The sequence below is a fragment of the Saccoglossus kowalevskii genome, chromosome 3 (assembly GCF_978046115.1).
Source record: "Saccoglossus kowalevskii chromosome 3, keSacKowa6.1, whole genome shotgun sequence".
Classification (NCBI taxonomy): domain Eukaryota; kingdom Metazoa; phylum Hemichordata; class Enteropneusta; family Harrimaniidae; genus Saccoglossus; species Saccoglossus kowalevskii.
The window spans coordinates 12442905-12467492 of NC_140643.1; the positions used below are offsets into that span (position 1 = coordinate 12442905).

At 32.8% G+C, this 24588-nt stretch overlaps 1 protein-coding gene across 2 annotated transcripts in view; it reads left to right on the forward strand.

The window, feature by feature from the left end:
• Positions 1–24588, forward strand: part of LOC100367557 (solute carrier family 60 member 1-like) — a 107034-nt gene that overhangs the window by 76797 nt on the left and 5649 nt on the right. Inside the window, exons 2-10 of one of the 2 annotated variants that reach the window (XM_085496772.1) lie at positions 6008–6203; positions 12767–13009; positions 14009–14102; positions 14589–14716; positions 16881–17054; positions 18055–18202; positions 19029–19099; positions 20659–20776; positions 24240–24323. In XM_085496772.1, coding sequence (XP_085352898.1) covers positions 6008–6203; positions 12767–13009; positions 14009–14102; positions 14589–14716; positions 16881–17054; positions 18055–18202; positions 19029–19099; positions 20659–20776; positions 24240–24304 — 1237 coding nt within the window. In that variant the 3' untranslated portion in view covers positions 24305–24323. The remainder of the gene's footprint in view (positions 1–6007; positions 6204–12766; positions 13010–14008; positions 14103–14588; positions 14717–16880; positions 17055–18054; positions 18203–19028; positions 19100–20658; positions 20777–24239; positions 24324–24588) is intronic. The other variant, XM_085496771.1, reaches the window with a different exon arrangement.

The window sequence follows — 24588 nt, forward strand, 5'->3', positions numbered from 1 at the left end:
CTTAAGCTGTAAGCTGTTTAATAGTTTTATTGTAAACAAACTTTTGCACATTCTGATGGCATAATCATTTTCATAATTATTAATTCAAACTTTGAGAAACGTTTATTCAAAACAGTGTTTTGATATATAATTATCAGAATCCTGCGTGTTACAAACACCAAAGTATGGCAATATGGCAAAGTTCACCTTAACTAATACTTGAACATCTGGTGTTAATGTATGTATAACAATTGCATATAAATAAAAAAGCACGGCAGTTGAAACAAAACAAAAGTCTTATTTACTAACTGCCTTCCATATTCTACACTTTTTTTTTTTTTTAATATTCATAGTTACAATTCAAATCTGAATTCACAGGAACTGTTTTTTTAACAGATGATGATCAAGCTGCAAACATTTCCATTTCAAGACGAATTTACCTCAGTATGTCTGAATTACTGTATCTGATTCTAATATATATGCTAATTTTTCGTTTATTAGTTATTTGAGAAGTATATATGTAGTGAAGCAAAACTGATTATTTTACATAAATATTGATTCAAGAAATAGCATTGTCTCTTGTAGGAATAAACATTATGCGTTATATTTTAATATTTTTTGTAAAGCTGCGTAAAGTTAAAAGTTTACTCGCTGTAATTATTTTTGTGGTAATTAGTTTGTTGGTTTTTATGAAATGTTGTTATGGACATTTCCAGTCATTCATCATTGATGTCTAAATTTGCAAGTTATGCGCTTGCACTTATCGCCCAAACCTAATACACATGTTTGGAAAGCAGGTCAGACTGTACCCAGATCTATACTACTGAGTGATTAGTCAGCTTTGGTAATCAAACCCACAACATTCCTGATGCAAGGTGACCAAGCAAATCACGGTACTATTCCATGCTCATTATTTGTTAGCAATCAGGGAAAATACAGGCTTTGAGAATCTAGAATGAGGTTATAATTCAGCCATGCATATGAAATGTGATTATGTTAAGTCATCACTGGTTGTCAAATATTGAATTTGCTGATCAGTATCTATCAATTTGTGAATGTAATGACTGGTAAGATATTGCTGTCATATGTCCTCACAGTTTATTTAGAGAAATTGTATGTGGAGTTGTCAATCAGTGCAAGTTATGATGATGATTTGTGATTGGTCAGATAGTGCTGTTATATGCCCTCACAGTTTATTTAGAGAAATTTTTGTGGAATTGTTACAGAAATTGATTTGTAATCCAGCAAATATTTAATGCTCATATCCCTGTTTATTGATATTGGTTTGCAAACTTATTTCGATTAATCAATCATATTTTGTTAATTTTTAGACTGGAAAAAAAATTTAAAAGTCAAAATACAATTTTTAGTTTGCTTCCCTGTTACATTGCATTTTTAGAATGGGTTAGAAAATTAACCCTCATAAACTGGAATTGATTATGTTAACCATTTCACCACAAGACGTTTTGGCCAAACTTTTCTGCACTTTTTTTTTATATTCTTCAATATTTCTAGAAATGAACTCTAATTTCAGAGGCAACAGACAAAATTTGAGTCAATTTTCAGTTTTTACCTAAAAAATTTGGCTATTTTTGTACCAAACTTCTTAAGGAAAGTGCAGACTATAAAAGGGAATATTTTGTGAATTTGTGATGAAAAGATTACACAATAAATTCAATGAGAGGATAATATAGAGATTCATAGAAATCTCAGCATAGAAAACTAAAATAATTGTAAGAACATGTTTAAAACACAGAATATGTGTGATTGATTAGAATAGAGGAGGTTTGTTAAAATTTAAATTATAATACAATTTTATGTAAATTATAAAAGTGACTGTATATGGTCAAAATAAGTAATAGTGTATTGATACAGTTTGAATACAACAAATGTAATATGTTTATATGTACTTCATTTGGAGATGTGTTTGGCCTATTTCTTATTGGTTTGTATATCTTGTCATGTCTGTGTGTCTATTTATGGTTGGGGTTAGTTGTATATAATTATAAAGTGAGTAATGCTTTGAAACAAATCCTAGCTTACTTGTGTAAATAATTGTCAGCAGTTGACAGGATGTCCCTCTCTGACTTTGGAATAAGTTAACCTGGATGACAGATTATGTAATCTTGTTTTTTCTCAAGTCATATGTGAAGTAATATAGTAATGTTTTTTATAATCTAGAAATGTATTATTTAATCTAGCCTGTTCTTTTTTCTTGAATATTATGCATGTTCCAAAGTATCAATTCTATTCCACTTCACTTAATATACTTGATTTGGCTCTACTTGACTCCACCCCCCCCCCCCCATTCCACACCAGTTCATGCTATCTCGCCATCCCCCTACTCCCCTATCGTACTCTATTATGTATACCTACTCTACTCCACCCCACCCCACTCCACTCCACTCCACACCACTCCACTACACACCACTCCACTCCACACCACTACACACCACTCCACTACACATCATACCCACTCCCACTCCACCTCTATCTTCTCACCTCCCCCTCTCCACTCCATACTCCACTCATATTCATGAACTGTCAACACATTAGAATGGAAGTTATATTCACTCCTCAGCTGACACATTCTCTTGATACTCCCATAATTACCATAATGTCATAATGGCAAAATGTGAAATTCACCAGCTGGGGGATTTTTCAAATAACTGTCATTTCTTCCTCAGTGCTATTTAGATACTAGTCTATAAATAGAGCATTCATGATATGTTTTTCATCCATGGATTATGAATGGAATGTACCTTAATCTATTCAAATTGATTATGTGGTCTCAAACATGATATGTGTTGAACAAGTAATTTGACATGCACTGCATAGTATCAACATTATGTTGCCATGACCACCATTAAAACATCAAATCACTAAGATTCCTGTCAGCTAAAATTACATGCTTTACTCCTGTTATCAAGTTGGTAGTTTTGTAATCACATGACAAACATATATTTGTTGTTTTTATTGCTATACAGTCATGTGCTTACATGTATTGAGTTTTTGAACAATGACGTTTTAGTGATAATGATCCAGTGAGAAGTAAAAATTGTATATTTTAATGAGCTTGTGCAACTACATGTATCAATGCTTTTTCACCAGGGGCAGGATTGTAGGCTGAATAGTAGAATTTGACTTTTTTTTCCCCTTGGCATATCAATTAAATTCCCTTCTAGTGTTCAAGTGCATTTTATTAAGCTCTGTTTTTGCTTTATATGAGTATGTTCTCAAATAACAGAGGTGTGTCTGTTCTTAAAATAAGTCATATTTTATTGTTCCAGTGTACAATTGATTGTAATCATCGATTAATTCTATGCATATTTGACACGTCGCCATGGTTACAGATATTAGTGCTCCCACATATCACAATCATGGTACCGGTAGTTTATTTGGTTGTTTCCATAGCAATTACAATTGTTATCGTCTTGTTACAAATCTCCGAGAGGTCAACCCCTGGACCTTACATACCAAGTATCAAAGCACAGCAAGTGAGCTGGTAGTTTTCATGAAGAAGTCGAAAATAGTATTTCACCCCAAAATGAAAAACAAACATTTAGCTAAAAACAGAGAATTTAAAATATCATCTCAAAATGAAAAATTGTGAGAGGGACCACCAGTACATACATGTACTAAATATCAAAGCAATTGGGCTAGTAGTTTTCTAGAAGAAGGGTGAAAATAGAATTGTTGATGGGCGGATTATGATGATGAACAATATATAAGATGACAACAGAGTAAAAAAAAAAAAATATTTATAAAATTTGCTACATGTACATGCTGTTTTTATATCAACAATTTGCTCTAATTTCCCATATATACCTTAGTTGGTAACATCTGGGCGTGTCTGATGTACAGTAAATATTTCGAATTAATTCAAGGTGGGTAATATTCTGCTTTACTGCAGTATTATAAGGGTACTTATAGATCCAGAAATAAGTCTATCGGTAATTTAATATGTATGTGCACTCTCACTGTAAAACAGATTAGTAATATTTTTCCATGAATAGATTTCTCTGTGCACAATGAGCTCATTTACATACATATTTATTATAGTACAGTTTCATATTTATGTACAGCAACAATTCATTTATGAATAATGATCACCAAATTGGTGTTTCATTTATACACGTATTACTATCAGTACAGGGCTTGACAGTAGTACCACACAGACTACCAGTTTTTTTCCAGGATCTACCATTTTTTCTAATTCAACTGGGCTACTAGAAATTAAATAATGTAAACAAAATTTCTTTAAAGCTATACAAATTGAGCACTTTACCTAAATAAACTGCTGGTATATAATATTGACTTCTAACTTTTCAGTGTGGTAACCTAGGCAACTGAGCTTCTAAGCAAATTTATTAATTTAGATGTACATGTGTTGAAGCCATATGTAATATAAATTTAATAAATTTTAATTATGCAGCAACCATATTGCTGATGTTTGTTTCTGATTTCTGAAATACATGTATGTTACTGTTTCTATAAAACAGATTGTTACCATTATAGATACTGTAAACCAGAAAATTAATTTGTAATTAATTAAAAATTATTATTATAATAAATTATAATTCATTTTTGCTGCTAGAAATTGCCATGATTCTAGGATACAACTAATTTACCCGAAAGTCACTGCGACTTTGTGAAATTCAATTGCGCTGTTACGAAAGTTCATTTACTTACTCACAAAATTTGCAAACATTTTCTTTCCCAAAACTCATTCGGTTTTATATTATTGTTAATATGCATATATCTGTCGGAGTAACGTTGAACTAAATTTAATTATTAGTAAATTTTATAATTTGTCAAGTTTTACAATAAAACCACTGCTCTATTCTAAGTTGACAAAACAACATTGTACTTTTTTTAAGTGTGTAGATACATGTACAATTGAATTAGTTTTAAAGTTAAATGTGCTTCACACCGCAACTGTTAAACTCAGCAATCGTCTTGCCAACATGATTAAAAAAAATGCATTACAAACCCTGTAAGTTATTATTCTACTCCGTTAGAATGTGTATTTTGTAATAAACCGTTCTCTCGCTCCTTTCTCCCTATGGATGTCATTATCTTGTCCCCAAGGCAGCATTTATGTTATCGTGTTTTTAGCAGTCATACAGATTTATTGGAATGACTTTAACGTGAGATGTATTTTAATCAATTTACCCATGAAAGAATACTTATTTTCTACTGTGATTTCTGTTGCTCTTATTCCCATTGGTGTAATCTCTGGGAATTGCACTATATTAAAGTTTGAGACTTTAAGAGTTGATAAAAGCATGTACAGTACCATATTTGCTCTATTAGAAGCACATCTATAATTCAAATGTACAAAAATCCAAAAAAATGCATTTATTATATTCTGGATTATTAAAATATAAGTGAGATAAATCATAGACACACTTCTGCCATTTATGTAAGCACATGCTCTACTAATAGTGCAAGTAATGTGTTATATGCTTGATTAATCAAATATGACAATCAAATATTGATCAAATATGTAATCACACATATTCACAATATAACTATCCCTTTATAAATAAACAGTAAATTACTGGTAAAAGCATTTTTCTGTTTTGAATGAGGAAACAATAATTTTAGTGAATATTTGTTGATATATTTAATTCATAATCTACTGTTATTCTACCTACGTTACAATCAGGACAACATTTACTAACTTTTCCACAAAATGCTATGGTGCCCTCTGTAGTGCATATAAGGAAATGTTGCAACTGAAACCAGTTTTTGTCTGGTGACATTACCAAACCACGTTATTCTCTTTAAAGCACCTTTGCATGTTTTGTCATCACCACTGGTTATATTCAAACATTTGTGTTTTTAGGAGAAAAATGCAATAAAATTGATGTGAAACTCCATTACGATGCTTTTAACCCATTTTCTGACTGTATTAACCTTTGTTGACCTCTCTTAACTTGGAGATATATTTACTGTCTTTGTTTTTTATGGTGCTGTTGTAATATCCTTCTTTAATTTCTGTCATAATTTTTTCCATTTTCAGGTTCCACTCTGATCCTTTATTACTGATGTCCATCATCACCATTGCTGTAACCATAGCACTGGTACCACTGTGTCATCTTCTTTGGTTGCTAAGTATAGTCTTGTCTGTCATGGGTATCGCCATGGGAATGATTGATACAACTGCTAATGTATGTCTCATCAAAATTTATGGTCCTCAAGTTTCACCGTTTCTTCAGGTAAAATATTGTTGTTTATTTTAATGAAATATTGTACACATCGGGGCTGTTAATTCTAGTGTTTGAAGCTTTCATATCTTTAGTACTGAAGGTTACTCATTGAAAGCGGTTTGTTTAGTGCTTAATATATACTATAAATTTTGTGTAACCAAACAATGTATTGTACATGTGTGGGAATCCATATTGAACATAACATGGTGTGACGTCTGTGGCACTTTAATGTGTAGCTTTGATTTCGCAATAGACATATTTGTGAGTCCCCGAAAATCAAGAAATTTCTACTGCAGTCCAAAAGAAAACAAAATAACAATGACTTTCACAAAATGTTGTCTTCATGAACACCATTAAAAAATGTCTTTAAATAACTGATAATTATATGCAAATTAGAGGACAAATCTACATAAGATAGATCACAGTTAACACATTTCAATTTCATAAATTTTCTAAAACTTTTGTTTTTTCTAAAGTTGTGATTTTTATACCCCAGACCATTCGTCCCGGTGTTATCGCTATCGCCACACGAGACTCCAGCTTGTCTCCTATACAATTTTCCTTCCGCCCACTTAATTTTAATATTCATATAACCTTTGCACTGACATCGATAGCCAATCGCATTCGACCGCGGACGTCACTCTAAATAAACAACTGAATAAATTAATATACCATATTTGGAAGATAGCGGGTAAATTCAACGTTGTTGGTGTGTTCCTTCGGGTTCCGAAGTCGCACGAAACGAGTTCATGTTCCGTTATCTTTCGCAAGTAAAACAGGTCGATATGTATTAAACATGGCATTTGTTTTCTTGTTTTAACCCCCTTATTACGCAAGCTTCCGTCGAAGTGGTGTTTTTTTCGACGATTTGTGGCATGTTGCAAAACGAACGAAACATTGCGGCATTCTTAGCGGTGGATAAGGGATCGACTATGTCGTCACATTTATGTCTCGTTTGAAAGAGAATAAACAACCGCTCAGAAAAATATGTTGCTAATATTTAAGTGCGGTGCCTTGAAATCGCCTGCCCGACGTCCAAATTTCAAAAGGATGTTCGATTTGCAATGACGACCGTTCATATGTACTAGGCGACGTTACTAATTACTACTAGGGTCGGTGTTTGCATTAAGAATTATAGAACAAAAGATCAGCAAAGCGGTGCTTTTGTCGGCGATTTTGTCAAAGGGAATATTGATAAAATGTTGCAAAACAGAATCGCGAGTTGGGTGAAAAATTGCGCCGGCGGCATTCTCAGCGATGTCAGTGTACTGGAACTAACTCCAAGTTTCGTTGCCGCATTCACCTGATCCTCAATTAGCGCAACTAGCGGTGAAATTACCAGTATTATTGGGTTTGGATCTAACCCTAGTTCTTTGATGACAAGTGGAAGAATTTGGAAAATAAGCGATTTTCCGAAACCAGTCGGCAAAAAAGCGACAGTGTCTTTCCTGTTACACATAGCTTCAATTGCGGACAATTGTTCTTCTTTGATAGAGTTGATGCCATCGATGTGTTTTAAGACACTGTCCACTGCTGACGCGACAATTTCCTTAGAAATCATTTTGATTTGATTTATGGATGGCGAGCACCGACACTCCGATCCGATGAACTAATTAAAACTAAAATGGCGCGTGTCACGTGACTTTGTTTACTAAAGATAGCGTGGGCGTTTGATTGACACTCAACTCATTAGTATTCCACCAATCACAGCTACATCTACTTTCTAGATGTGCGCAGTCAAATTGTATAGGAGACAAGCTGGAGTCTTGTGTGGCGATAGCGATAACACCGGGACGAATGGTCTGGGGTATGATTTTTAATTTAAAAAAAAAAAATGGGGTACCCAAAATGTTTACCTGGTATTTTTTTTTTTTATTTATTGGTGGAACAGTAACTTCAGCAAAATATAAAGAGTTTTGTTACAGTAGTGCTTCGTTTTTAAGTAGTCAGACATATCCATTAATGAGACACTGTAAATGTGAGAACTGACAAACCCTTGAAAGTAGCAAGTAGTAAATGTGCGTGAATTTCAACACCTAATAATGTGTAATACACATTAGATGATGGTCAATTTTGATGAAGTAAGGTATCTCAATGCCATTTTCTTTTCTGAGAGATCGGTATTTTGACATTGAGCTATAAAAAAAATTCAAGTTCAAAATCAAAATGGCAGATGTTCGGTCTGGTTCGGTCCATGCAGTGAATGGATAATCATGATATAAAAATGTACATGCATGGTTATTGTATTCTGTTTGACCTCATCAGCTGATCAACATAAATATAATGCAACAAAAACTGACTGTATAATCAGACTAACTTTCACCTGACAATATATTCCAATTAGCAATGACACATTAAAACTTTGACTGATTGTTTCTTTGTACATGTATGAGTGAGGAAATTCCATCACAAGTTCATCAACAAGTTCTGTTAGTACTCTGGCCACTGAACATGTTAATCACTACTTTTCTTGGTAGCTACTGTAACAGTACTTGCTACTTGCAATAATATAAGTTATTCATTATACTTCAAAAATACATGTCTTAGATGGTCCTTCTAGCATGTCTAACATACCAAACATACATGGCTATTTCTCATCTACGTTAAACTTTTCACCACCAGTTCCTCTTTTCATCACAAATTCACAAAAGATTGGGACAAAAATAGCAAAATATTTTGAGTTAAAACTGAAAATTGTCTCAAGTTTTCTCTGTTGTCTTGAAAATTATGATTCATTTCCAGAAATATTGAAGAATAATAGAAAAAAGTACAGATAAATTTGGGCAAGAAAGTCTGGTGGTGAAAAGGTTAATTGAGTAAAAAAAATGCTCATAACTCTGAAAGCAGTAGTTTAGCTAAACGTTTCTTCACATCTATTCAGACGGATGTATAGGTATATGTACTAGTAACAATGTTATGGAAAATATACCAGAATTGAGATTCTTGTACATAACAGGTTTTGTTATTCCTCTTGAGATTATGCATCAATTTTTACTACTTTTACTCTACAATATATTTGAACATAAATTCTGGTACTGGTATTTTAATAACTACCATATAATAATAAACCAAAAATCTCTGGAAATCCTAATGCAAATTATTGAGTATTTGAAAGAAATAGTTTGTGTTCATCTCGGACCGTATGTCTTCACGTTCAAAAACACAATGATAATCTCAAGGATTTCTAAGCATTGAGTATGTTCTGTGAGCTACATGTACCTATGATTGGCATACATGGAATGGAGTCGCTTTCAAATGTTTGCAGATCATCTGAGTTTTCTTCTTGTGAACATGGTTATGAAAGTTGCAGACACTTATCTTGTTAAATCCTTGCCCAAACATATACTTTCATGATATTTAATTTAATTACCTGTCTGTGTGATGATAAATTTTCAAATGATGATGAAAGCAACACTATTTGTTTTAGCTAAATCTAAATATTGCAGTTGATTTTATGAAGTTTTTTATATTATATGCAAATAGTTCAACAACAGAGTGAAAATGTTTTCTGTATTTTTGAGAAAATTCATTCAAATTAGTTCCATTTATGTTAATATGTTATTGCCAGCAGTTTCATTATTTTATCAACATTTGCAGAATACAGATTACTGTATAATACTTTATTTTCTGATAAATTTATTTTTGCTATTTTAGCTGAAGAAATAAATCCAGCAAAAATACCCTTTTTCGTATATTTTGCATTAAACTCTTTAAAAATCAGTGAAAATAAATTTACTACAAACCAGCTAAAATGTTTTTTCAGTGAAAATTAACTCCAACTAAAAAAAAATTAGTTGAGTGTATCCGAGAGTTCCTATCCATTAGGACGTGGGTTTACGAGTTGTAAGCCATATATAGTACTTGTACAGCAGGTGTGACTGTGCTAACTGATTTTATCATAAATGGAATCTGAGTATACTCCATATGCTACTTAATTGCCTTATATCAATTAAGTTTGATGGAAGACAATATACTCACTATATATACCTTATATTATGTGCTCTGAATGCGAAGGAATACTGTAAAACACATTGAAATATCTAGTGAATTTGACACAATGCACGAATTAACAGTCTTAATTTAGCTAAAGTGTCAACAATTACATCAAGAGAATATACTTTCTTAATATACTTAAATTATACTTAAATTAGCTACATCTTGAAATTACAGATTAGCTATATTAGCTAAATTAACCTGCTAGATAAAAAGACATATTTTCTCTTACTTTATCACTATCGTGGATGTTTTCTTTCATAGTATTTGTGTGTTCTATACATGTACATTTACTATATTTGCTTTATTAGAAATGTATGCACTTACATATAAAATGTTATGTTCAAAAAATTACCCTAAATGATTCAGTGTTAGGTCACAGTCCCTCAGTCCTTTACATATATAATAGCCGGAAATGGTAGAAAAAAATCTTCAATCTGTTTGTTTTCCAAAATCAATGCATGTGTGTATTTTGCATGGGCCTGATCACGCTTACATGTGTTGCATAGAAGGTACCATATTCACTCCATTAGAGGCGCATCTGTAATAGATGTAATAGATACTAGAAGTAACCATATAGAAATGCATACAAAATAAAAAATTGCGTTGTCTACTTTATTATTAAAACATGACATATTTTACCACATACAGAGTACATGTAACTCTGCTATTTTATGCTTGAGAGTGTAGTGTCTCACAAAAGTACGCCATCGAATTCCCAGCATTTGGCAACTAATATGCGTCAAAATTGCTTGTTATATAACCAATTCCCCGTTCAATCATATTTTGATAACTGTCTATACTAGATTGTGTTGTGTAATTCTCTTGGCTTGTTTTCTTTTATCGATTTTTATGCCATATACGTGTACTGGTATCTGCTGTTGCCTCACAAAACAATAATAATCCTGTATCTCCATCAAACTTATTGTAGATGTCATATTTATGTAGCCTCACAATACAGTTATACATACATACAAATGTACAGTGTGTTGGCATTTGTATCATTTGTGTGACCCCGGGACATATCAGCATATGTTATGGTTGTAACAGCAGGTACAAATATTAATATTCATCTTTTTATATCATAAATATAAAATGTATTCACCATCTGTTGCATGGTTTTATGTTAAGTAATTATCTCAATTCATTTAACAAAATCTGCACAGATATATGTGGCCACCATTGAATTGTTGTTGGTGATAAATCTTTTTTTGAGATCATGATATGATCCAGTCTTTATTAAGCCATGGTAATTATGTGTATTAATCAGTAAAATAATCTAGAGCTTTTTATAGTTTTGAGATACAAAGTAGCTGATGAGTGTCATACATGCAAGTGTATAAACTGATTTTTATTGCTACATTGTATACATGTAGGAGTGAAAATATCACATGTAATTACAGTGTTTCAAATAAAAATATCACTCAGTGATTGGGGTTATTTTTTATTTTCACTCTATGTGCGGCACTGTTATTACAACTGTCATCAAAACAGAACAGCTGAGCAGTTCGAAATAAACGCAATTCATTCATTTACACATAGAATATTGTTTCCCAATTATGTGTAAATATTTTTGATGTTTTTCCATTAAATTATGTACTTCCATGTGTGTCGATGTCTGGGCTCTCGACATTTCCTGCGGCTCTCACTGCTGACAATTGCAATGGAGGCAGAGAAAAGTCACAGTGTTTTGGTTACTCTTAAAAACAAAGCAATAGAAAAAGATGATGGCCAACAAAGTTAGTTTTGGAATTTAGCCAATGGATATATGTACATGTATGTCTCAAACTCTGGCATTTTCACTCACGTACGCAATTTACCCCTCGATACTTCCAGTGTCAACTGTATGTATTTGTCTGTACTTTTACTTTCATCACCTGTGTCCGGTAAAAATCTGTTCTTTTCCTCTCTCAAATTCCATTGCTTTCCAACACGACAATACCATATGATACCAAATCACTGTTCTCTGTATGTAACAGTGGGACATATGATGTAAATATTTCTATCAATTTCTATCAATATATATCCTTATGTTATTTATGAAGCGATTCCAATTGAACATCGACTGTGTGCGTTTGTGTTTGGTGGTCCAATTTAAAAAAAAAAAAAACCGATTGTTTATACATGTATACAGAGAATATTTTTATAAACACTAAATTTTTTGATTTATACATACATGTATACTACCCGGTACTGTAAAAATGTTACTGTATTTTTGCTTGGAATTAATTTTCACTGTTTTCGCTGAATCATTCCTTCTAATTAATTTCAGCTAAAATAAAGTATTTAACAGTAATATAGGTTCAGATTTGATTGTTTCCATCACGTCTAGGTCTATTCCTAAATTTCACACAGTACAGCAGGAAAAACAGTGTGACTTAAAAACGAATTACTGATTCTAGATGATGTCTTCTCTGGCCTTAGATACAATAAGTGCTGCAATAATGAATATTTTGACAATTTAACTACTCATTCAAGTACGGTATGCGTGAACAACATTTAATATTTTTAATGCAACTGTTTTGAAATTCACATTAAATGTACAAGATTGCAGTAGTTTAACTATGTTTTTATTCCAGGCTCTTCATTTCTGCTATGGTATTGGTGCATTTATCAGTCCTATTGTAGCAGAACCTTTTCTATTAAACGAAGACTGTACACCTCTTTTATCATATAATCAAAGTGTTGATACAGACAAGATAGCCAGAGATATTACCTCGCCCAGTGTCACAGATCAAACATTTACAACCATGGAAACACTTATTGAAGCACAAGAAAGAACTGAAGTTAGATTTGCTTTCTGGATCATGGCATTAATACAGGTATGGGTGTAACTGTCTGTCTGGTATTGTTAACAAAAAGTGTAAATATTTTAAAATATCATTTAGGCACCAACAAAATTTTACGCGTTATTTTTTCAGCAAAACCATAGCAACTTAATGCTTTTTGTCTATGTTTTTTTTTTAATAAAAGTATGCCCTCTATGGCAACTTAATAACAGCCGGATTACTGTGGTAACTAAATAATAGTATGGCAACTCAATAATAGTATGCCCTCTATGGCAACTCAATAATAGTATGCCCTCTATGGCAACTCAATAAAAGTATGCCCTCTATGGCAACTCATTAACAGTTGGCCTTCTGTGGTATGACCTTCCTCATTGTCAAAACTAATGAGCACGATCCCAACGATGCAAAAATGGCTGTAAGCATCATTTTAAAAATGTTATAACTACTAAGGGAGAAATTCTTTATCTTCTATACGTGTACCCTACTTATCATCAAACCCTGAGGCAGAGTACTGTAAATACATTAATTATTCACTGGGTTTTAATTTCACTATTTTCACTGATAAGTTAAACCCGCCAAATGAAATTCACATGAACTTGTACAATAACAATACATCTCATTTACTGGCAAAAAAACTTAAAACCCAGTGACTATGCTCAAAAAATATCAAAATAAATGGTTTTGAAGTATACCATGAATGTAAACATATTTTTTTTTGTAAAATGAATGATAAATAATGTGTTTGTGTTATGTTTCTGTGGGTTTTATTTCACGCCTTCTGGAGTACAATGTGTATGATATTTAGATAGCAATGTAGGGCATTTTTGTGTTCATTGTTTATCATACAAACTGACTCAGGAAATGTAAAATACAGACTGTCATCTGTGCAATGTTTGTCTTAGTTATCGTATTTGCTCTATTAGAAGCGCATCACCAATAGGAGAGCAAGTGTATAATATAAAATAGAGCAAATACTGTTATTTTTAATTTTAATTTTTTTATTTATTGTTTTGTATTTCATTTTTTCAACAGATTCCAGTTGTGTGTATGGTACTTGCTCTGTTAATAAAAAAAAGATGTTTTAATAGTGCTAAACCAAAACGAAAGTATGAAGATATTGACAAAGGTAATTTAAAAGCGTTAAGTATAACAATGGTGGATTGGTTACAAAACATTTGATTCTTTTTACCTGCTTTTTGTTTTTGCTACCCATGGTTTGTTTATTCGATCATCGTCTCATCACTTCACCTTGATAGATCCTGTTCGGCTAGTGTATATTAAAATGTGTCTTTGGCAATTTGACATGCAGTCGTTTAATTTAATGTCCACTTGTCAAGTATTACAACACATGGATTACAGATATCCTATCAGAATGTTACCATATACAATGAGAACTCGGGTACGATTACAGACATTCAATCCAATCAGTTCACAACTACTCGGCAATCACTTCTGTGCATGCTGTCTGTTTGGTTCTAAATTCACTAAGATATTTTGGGGAAAAAAAATACACAACATTTCGGCCAAAAAAATCACTGAATTCAAATTGCTAGTAATAAAACATGAGTTGGTTTCATTGTTTTTGTACATTTTAATGCTTTTGTTTTTATAGTTTCTGAAGCCACTTCATTAAAAGCTAAAGCTGCATCTAAAACTAATTGTTGTGGATCGTCCTCCAGTACTGTCATTGCTATCACATGCCTCACTGCATTAATTTTATTTATCTACGATGGACTACAGGTAAATCTTTAATTTTTTTATTCTCACCTGTGAGGACGCTGGTTAATTTGTTTTCCTGTGATCTCAGACTAGTAATACAACAGACTCGCAACGCGGCGTTTTCTTTTGAAGTAATGCGTGCCACGTTTGTTTAGGTTATCAGTTCTTATCGTACCGAGTAAACGTTGCTGGGCAACAACATTTTCATTATATTTCACAAAATAACGCGAGATCTATTCATATTACAATCAACTATCGCGATGCATCGCGAGACATAAAGACAGGAAGTGGCATAGACGACAGTAGTTGACAGTGAACTTCGAAAATGGCATTTACGGAAAAATTTGGCGAATCTGAAGACGATAATTACGAGTGGGAAGCTATTTTAGGAGAACATTTTGACGAAGATAATGACAATTTCTCTGTAGAACTTTGCAACCCCTGATCGATCTCGTGTTTTTCATTTCCTGAAATTAGGAATAAAAATAAATATACTGGGCTATTTTTATACAAAACTATGGTGGAAGTCAAACAAAATCAGTGAAACTCGAAATACGGTAGCAACAATACTGACACACAATAGAAAATTGAAACAGTCACTGAACAACGCGTAGATCGCGTACAATGCAGTTGAACGCGACAAAAATAACGTACCTCCAGTTTTTACCGTTACTGGATCACGCCGATACGCTAAGAGATATATGTACATGACACGAGCTATCTCATGTTTCGGCATCCCGGAACACAAAAACAAAACGGGTAACACACAAAGAAGTATGATCATTCAAAACGCAGCGATAAGCTCTCTCCGAAAAAATATTGGAAACCTTCCGCAAAATCCGCAACAGCGAGAAATATCGTTTCAAAGTTGCTCATTATATATTTAAAAACTATTTGAGATAAACACTAAGACATTCAGTTACTTGTAACTCCCCTGATTCTTGGTCGATTCTTAAAATTCTTACACAGCTGCAAAGGTCAAAATGTCCAGAACGCATCTCCCGTTTTTTTAAATATATCCGGATCCGTTTTACGAAGAAATACGCAATTTCCGAAGGAGCGCGAAGTGTGCAGAATATCCAGTGCTCGGTAAACTTCGACGGTGTCTATGCCAATGCTACAGAGCGTGGCACGCATAGCATATACAATTAAGCCGATTAACACCTTAAACAATAGGCGTTGCGAGTCTGTTGTATTACTAGTCTGAGCTGTGATGTAGTAGATTTACTTTTACTTTTGTTTTCATGTGGCAAAAAAAAAAAAATTAGTTGATTTACTTTTACTTCTAAGTCTTTTAATGATATAATGTACCAAACAAAATGAAAGCCACTTTGTCTTCTTATCTTGGGTTGCTGGGAGAGAGACAAGTTTGCTAATGTATTATCTTAGTTTGCAATGTCTTAGGCCAGACTTTTTTTATTCCTTGTTTCTCAAGTTTTTATAAGTCAATTTTTTTGAGGAGGGTGGGAAAAAAAATAAAATTAATTCTTTTTTTCCATTAAATTTGTGTGATTCTCAAAGAATTGTAAGTGAGATCATTGATCGGAAAGAAGAAATGAAATAAAATTTTATTCCATGTATAACCTGGTTGGCAATGTCGCCAATTGGGCCACAATTTCCCGCATTAATGAGGGATTTCTCGGTTTTTGACAACAGAGTCACCACAAACCACGCCGCCGCCATGTTTGCCAAGTAGTCACAAGCAGCACACAGAGAGGTCAATATCCGAGATTCACTGTCAACCAACACGCATAAAGTATTGATATATCTGCGCGAGACTATCGCTACTACTTTGATCATGATACTCCCATGAACATGCAACTTGGATTTGTTAGGCGGTGTGAAAAAAAAATTAAGATAAAAATAATTTTTTTATTCATTCGGCGGGTTTGCGAAACAAGGGATAATAAAAGTCTGGCCTTACAGTGGGAACAGAATATACCGGTATTATAAACTGTTTAATTTTCACTGCTAGATATTTTCATGGATTCAGAATTTTATATGATTCGTGATGTAAGTCACTGACACTTTGTATCGAAGGAAATCAGAGAAATTGTCAACAAAACTTTGTGATTTTCACTGACTTGTAGAATTCTTGATAATTTTTCTCCTCGTAAATAAACTTAGTTACATTATGTGAGCATATCTATGCTGTTCTTCTCATGTATTCTTTTGTTTTTATCAGGCTGCTTATGGAGGATATGTGTATACCTATTCTGTTAAAAGTGTTATAGATTTATCATCTACTGAGGGTGCCTATTTAACATCAGTATACTGGGGTAGTTTTGCATTGGGTAGACTTGTTTCTATTCCCATATCTACAAAAGTATCTCCAGCCTGCATGTTATTTGTCAATGTGGTAAGTTTTTAAAAACTGTTTAATTTTTACTGTGATTTGTTTACTAAAGGCAGTCTGAGCTGAATTAAAATGTTCCATCACTGAGCGTGTTACTACATGCAATGCATTATGGGAGATAACCATAACCTTTTCACCACCAGACTTTCTTGCCCAAATTTTTTTAAACTTTTTTCTTATATTCTTCAATATTCTGATTTTGGAGCCAACAGACAAAATTTTAGTTAATTTCCAGCTTTCACTCAAAAAATTTGGCTATTTTTGTCCCTAACTTCTGAAAGAAAGTGCAGACTATAAATGGGACTATTTTGTGAATGTGGTGAAAAGTTTAATACCAATACTCATCCCATGTCTCCAAGCAAAATTTTTAAATTGTTTTTCTTTATTTTTTGTATTTTAGTTGTATGAATTGATAAAATATTGAAAGTACCATAAACATAATCTATACCGTAATCTTTAATTTGACTTGAACCCTTATTATTGGCATTCATGGTGACATCTTTTGTGATATTCAGCGTCAACCGCAGTAAAAGTTTCACTGCTATGATATTTTGCGATTTTCACTGACTTGGCAAATTCATGAACATTTATCTTTTGCAAAATGAAAGTGATTTAAAAGAGCATAATTCTAGCTTGAAATCAACATTGTGGTATTTTTGCTTGTTTCACAAAGTGTAATGAGCAAAGTATATTCATGTTTATAAAATCATGAAAATAAACTGTAATCCAAAGTGTTTGCTGCAATTATTTGTTTCTGCTCATTTTATCCTTTAAATATGCAAAGAGATCCATAGAATACATTTGTATATTGTAAACACTTGAAGTTAAAACCCAATGAATATTCCAGATATATAATTTAAATACTTTTAAATTTAACCCAGTTTTACAGTTTGTACAGCCATATTTAGCATGTTTCAGTCAGAGGTTACATCGTTTGATTGCTTTGATTTCTTGCTGATTATAAAACCTTTTCATTGTCAACTTGCTTTCTTGTAATTAACAGATTGGATGCTTTGCTTCTTATGTAATGGAATTATTTTTTCGTCACAACAATATCGCCATGTACGTTGGTTCGGCTACCTTTGGCTTGTTCCTCAGTAGTATATACCCTACTGCATTAGCATGGGCTGAATCCTTCATAAATGTCACTGGTAAGTATTATGCATATTGAATCCTAGCCTTTAATTTTAGTCTTGTATAATTTTCTTCCCAATAGGTGGAAAACACTAATTAGGTTTGCCTCGCGAGTGACTACAATCTGTGAGAAAGTGTCAGTTTTTCACTCAAATCTCACAATCTGTGAGAAAGTGTCAGTTTTTCACTCAAATCTCACAATCTGTGAGAAAGTGTCGGTTTTTCACTCAAATCTCACAATCTGTGGGAAAGTGTCAGTTTTTCACTCAAATCTCACAATCTGTGAGAAAGTGTCAGTTTTTCACTCTAATCTCACAATCTGTGAGAAAGTGTCAGTTTTTCACTCAAATCTCTCAATCTGTGAGAAAGTGCCAGTTTTTCACTTAAATCTCACAATCTGTGAGAAAGTGTCAGTTTTTCACTCTAATCTCACAATCTGTGAGGAAGTGGCGGTTTTTCACTCTAATCTCACAATCTGTGAGAAAGTGTCAGTTTTTCACTCTAATCTCACAATCTGTGAGAAAGTGGCAGTTTTTCACTCTAATCTCACAATCTGTGAGAAAGAGTAAGTTTTTCACTCTAATCTCACAATCTGTGAGGAAGTGGTGGTTTTTCACTCTAATCTCACAATCTGTGAGGAAGTGTCAGTTTTTCACTCTAATCTCACAATCTGTGAGAAAGAGTAAGTTTTTCACTCAAATCTCACGATCAGGTAATTATCTTACAATGCTCACCAATAGACAGGAACATTAATTAATCAATCAATCAATCAGTCAGTTAATTTTATATAAATTATCGTTTGATAGCTTGTTTTACCATTTATTTTATTTTTTGGTTTGCTAGGTCCAGTCACCAGTGTGATAGTTATTGGAGCTGCTACTGGAGAGATGCTATTTCCTGTTATAGTGGGCAGGGTATGTATTCAATTATGTAACAGTCTGAAATTACAAACCTGTGATCAAATTAATCGCAATGGTATGTTTTATTATAAATTCAAAATGGCCAAGGCTTGGGAATTTGTATACAGTAATCTGGAACATACAAATCTGGGGTGCTTCCTAATTACACTTGACAGTTTTTCTTTGTTTTTATGGGGGTGATAACAGCGCATTTATTTTGGCATGTGACAGACAAGTATTGTGAAAACAGGAAATCAACAATGACAAGAGAGATTTGCTAAATCAACATTTCGCTATTACGTCATTTTACCACAATTTGCTAAAATTGCATGTCACTTTTTCAACATGTTTTACAGTATATACCTTTATTAGCTTCGCTGTCGACTTTGTCGAGCGGAGCTTATCATATGAGTGATTGTCCGTCGTCGTCCGTCGTCGTCCGTTGTCCGTGTCAATGTTTTACTTTTTCGACTTCTTCTTGAAAACTACAAGCCTGAATGCTTTGATACTTGGTGTATATGTACCTTAGGTAGACCTCTCTCAGATTTGTTCATTTCATGATGATATCTTCAATTTTCTAATTTTGGTGAATATTTTTGTCATTTTTAGTAAAAAGTGATATTTTTGACTTCTTGTTGAAAACCGCAAGTGCAATTGCTTTGATATTACATATATAGGTACTACATGTGGACCTCTCTCAGATTTGTTCATTTTGTAATGATATCTTTAATTCTCTAATTTTGGTGAATATTTTTGTCATTTTTGGTAAAAAGTGATATTTTCGACTTCTTGTTGAAAACCGCAAGTCCAATTGCTTTGATATTACATATATAGGTACTACATGTCGACCTCTCTCAGATTTGTTCATTTTGTAATGATATCTTCAATTCTCTAATTTTGGTGAATATTTTTGTAATTTTTGGTAAAAAGTGATATTTTCGACTTCTTGTTGAAAACCGCAAGTCCAATTGCTTTGATATATTATACATATAGGTACTACATGTGGACCTCTCTCAGATTTGTTCATTTTGTAATGATATCTTTAATTCTCTAATTTTGGTGAATATTTTTGTAATTTTTGGTAAAAAGTGATATTTTCGACTTCTTGTTAAAAACCGCAAGTCCAATTGCTTTGATATTACATATATAGGTACTACATGTGGAGCTCTCTCAGATTTGTTCATTTCATAATGATATCTTTAATTCTCTAATTTTGATGAATATTTTTGTAATTTTTGGTAAAAAGTGATATTTTCGACTTCTTGTTGAAAACCGCAAGTCCAATTGCTTTGATATATTATACATATAGGTACTACATGTGGACCTCTCTCAGATTTGTTCATTTTCTATTGATATCTTCTGTTCTTTAATTGCCATGTGCATTGCTAACAGCGGAGCTATCTCAGCCGATAGGCTGCTTGTTAAATGCATATATCATGCACATCCAAAATACTGTGAGACCTTGACATAACAAGAGAGGAAAAATTTAATTCATTTACTCTGTCCAATAGTTACTATAGTTACTTGGACCAGCACTACAAACTTTTCTAATGTTTTTTCTTTTCTTTTTACAGATATTTGTTCTTTTGGGGCCAATTAGTTTTCTTGTTTTTGGAAATATTGCTTGTTTTATATCTCTGTTTGTTTACATTGCACTTTATTTTATTGGAAGAAGAACATCCAAGTCAAAAGGTAGGTTTAGTATATGTCAAAGTCCATGATTTAGTATTAACATTTAAATGACTTAATTTGAACATAGGCACAGACTGTATTTGTTCTGAGACTTACATCTCTAATAGAAGTGCACGATTCATTCATGGTACACTGGGTCAATAAAATATGACTTATTTTGATTGTAGACACATCTCTATTATTTATGTAAGTGCATATTACACATAGAGCAAATACAGTATCTTGTATAAATGGACACTAGAGGGCACTGTTCAACATTACAGTCGGAAATATACTGGTAGTAGATGGGCATCTATTACGATTTTAGGTTTAATTTTTTATATTTTTTTATTGGAAAAAAATCTTTTAATAAAGGAAAAAGTTAAAAATAACATTTTTACAGCACCATCATTCTTAAAAAAAGTTTTAAAAAAATTTAAGATTACAGTCACTGTTAACTCTTTGGGTCAACTTTTGTCACCGTCAACAAATTTAAAAACCACATAATTTTTTCATAATTTAATTTTTTATATTTTGTTATTGGAATAAAATCTTTTGCCAGAAAAATTATGGCACCCAAAAGTTTGAATCAAATTGTGTTATGGTGTCTCACATTGTTATTACAATGTTCGCATGCATAATGCTATCCAAAAAAATAATATTCCCAGATAAAAAAATCTGATTTCTGGTATTAATTTCTTGAGTACCATAATTTTTCTGGCTAACCTTTGTTTGCAATATTTTGCATATTTTTTTGTCTCTTGTTTGTTAATTTTGGACCAGATAGACATAATTTCCCATTGAGTGCCAGACATTTTTTCCGCCCAAAATTTTGTGCAAATATTTTCACATTTTGTTTAATAATTATCACTAAATTTCATCATCAATTTAGACTATACAGACAGTTTCAAATATTGCTTTTAGTTTTTGATCAAAAGATTTGTCAATTTTTGAACATTTCTTTTGGGAAGGAGCAGACTATACAAAATCATTTTGTAAAAGATGCCATAATTCGGCAATGGCAAAAGGTTAAAATAAAAGAAATATGGGAAATTCATTTTGCGAAAGGTGAAAAAAATTGACTTGGGCGCTCAAAGGGTTAAATCTCAAAAAGCCATAAAATAGAACTGCATACTTAATATGTAGTTATTGCCTTAATTACAATGTCTTGCAAGACAATTAGACAATTCTTCTGAAAAATATTGCAATTACTGTATTTCCTGTATTAAAAGGTTACATGCATATACCACCATATGCAAATCTTTTCAGAAGAGTTATGTTTATAAACTATGCAGGCAAGGATGGGTTTTTAGGTTTCATTGTGTGGAGCTTCACTTCTAATAAAGGAAATACAGTATCCCTAGTATTAATTACAATCAGTCTCTGGTGAAGATTACAGATTTAAGTAGTGTCATGATCTCTGATTGGCTGCAGTTTTTTTTTTTTAAATCAGCTTAATGTGGCTTTATTTTGTGTAAGGTTATGAAAGTTGACTTAGGTGTTACAATCATTATTAACAATAATATAATATTACCCCCGGGTAATTTATGGTACAAGTTGATAAAGAGTAGTTTTAATGTATATACAATATTATAAAGGGTGCTGCATGGGGAATAGCTGCATAGTAACCTAGGAATGCAATGTTGGAATGCTGTATAGATTGTGCGACTCGTAGAATGTCGTTTATTCTTAAATAAAGCAGGAATATGGGCATCGCTTGACCATTTGAATTAACGCTTTTCGACCAACCAACCAATGGGAATTGTGACATAGCAACCCTTTCGCAGAGTGGAATAATCGACATTTGGCGAGTCGCACAATCGCGTCACAGAGTTTGTTTCTAGACCCCAATACATACATGGATATAGACATGTAACAGTATACTATTAAGGTGCAATGTCTCATAGTATTTGGTGATCTGGTTTGAGGGTTGGTGTCCACTCTTAAATCATTGGTATAAACAGTATACTATTAAGGTGCAATGTCTCATAGTATTTGGTGATCTGGTTTGAGGGTTGGTGTCCACTCTTAAATCATTGGTATAAACAGTATACTATTAAGGTGCAATGTCTCATAGTATTTGGTGATCTGGTTTGAGGGTTGGTGTCCACTCTTAAATCATTGATATAAACAGTATACTATTAAGGTGCAATGTCTCATAGTATTTGGTGATCTGGTTTGAGAGTTGGTGTCCACTCTTAAATCATTGGTATAAACAGTATACTATTAAGGTGCAATGTCTCATAGTATTTGGTGATCTGGTTTGAGGGTTGGTGTCCACTCTTAAATCATTGGTATAAACAGTATACTATTAAGGTGCAATGTCTCATAGTATTTGGTGATCTGGTTTGAGGGTTGGTGTCCACTCTTAAATCATTGGCATAAACAGTATATTAATAAGGTGCAATGTCTCATAGTATTTGGTGATCTGGTTTGAGGGTTGGTGTCCACTCTTAAATCATTGGTATAAACAGTATACTATTAAGGTGCAATGTCTCATAGTATTTGGTGATCTGGTTTGAGAGTTGGTGTCCACTCTTAAATCATTGGTATAAACAGTATACTATTAAGGTGCAATGTCTCATAGTATTTGGTGATCTGGTTTGAGGGTTGGTGTCCACTCTTAAATCATTGGTATAAACAGTATACTATTAAGGTGCAATGTCTCATAGTATTTGGTGATCTGGTTTGGGGGTTGGTGTCCACTCTTAAATCATTGGTATAAACAGTATACTATTAAGGTGCAATGTCGCATAGTATTTGGTGATCTGGTTTGAGGGTTGGTGTCCACTCTTAAATCATTGGTATAAACAGTATACTATTAAGGTGCAATGTCTCATAGTATTTGGTGATCTGGTTTGAGGGTTGGTGTCCACTCTTAAATCATTGGTATAAACAGTATACTATTAAGGTGCAATGTCTCATAGTATTTGGTGATCTGGTTTGAGAGTTGGTGTCCACTCTTAAATCATTGGTATAAACAGTATACTATTAAGGTGCAATGTCTCATAGTATTTGGTGATCTGGTTTGAGGGTTGGTGTCCACTCTTAAATCATTGGTATAAACCAAAATTAGACCATTTCCCGTTCATCGCAAGATCCTGTGTTGTGCGTGAAGTTGAAACTAAAAAACAAAACAAACAAAACAGACAAAGGCATTGTAGTGGTGTCAAATCATCACATGGGATTTGACAAATGACAAGTATTTTTTTTTGTATTCCCATGTTTATACATATTTGATGAAGTAAGTGCATCTCAGTCTCATATCTCCCTCTGAAAGATCAGCATTTTGACATTGATCCATAAAACAATTCAAATTCAAAATTTAAATAATTATTCTAATTTTTGCGACATATGTTCCTGCACCTTTCACGCAATACACAAGATCTTTTAGTAAATGGAAAAACATCTATTGAAACTAAAATGAACTGGTAGCGAATACTTTTAAATACATATTCATTCTTTGCTGCCTAATGTGGACTAGGATATTCAGATAAACACCAGTTACTGAGTGAGGATGTCTACCTAGCACTCAGACATTCAAAGTAAACATACCGATACATTATTAGTAAGTACTGTATAAAATACCACAATATTTGGTGAGGGTTATGTTAAGCAAAATTGGGACCATATCAAAAGATTTCTATATGATAAAAAGAATGTTTAATTTCATCCACTCTCAAAACAAAACATTTGATATATTAAGTTGGTTATATTTAAAATTTGGCTGATGCATATTTACTGCAACTCTCAAGATCCACGTTCTCAAACTGGTTGAAATTATGTTATTTTTTAGCAATTATTGATCTTTTGATATTACAGAATTATTATAT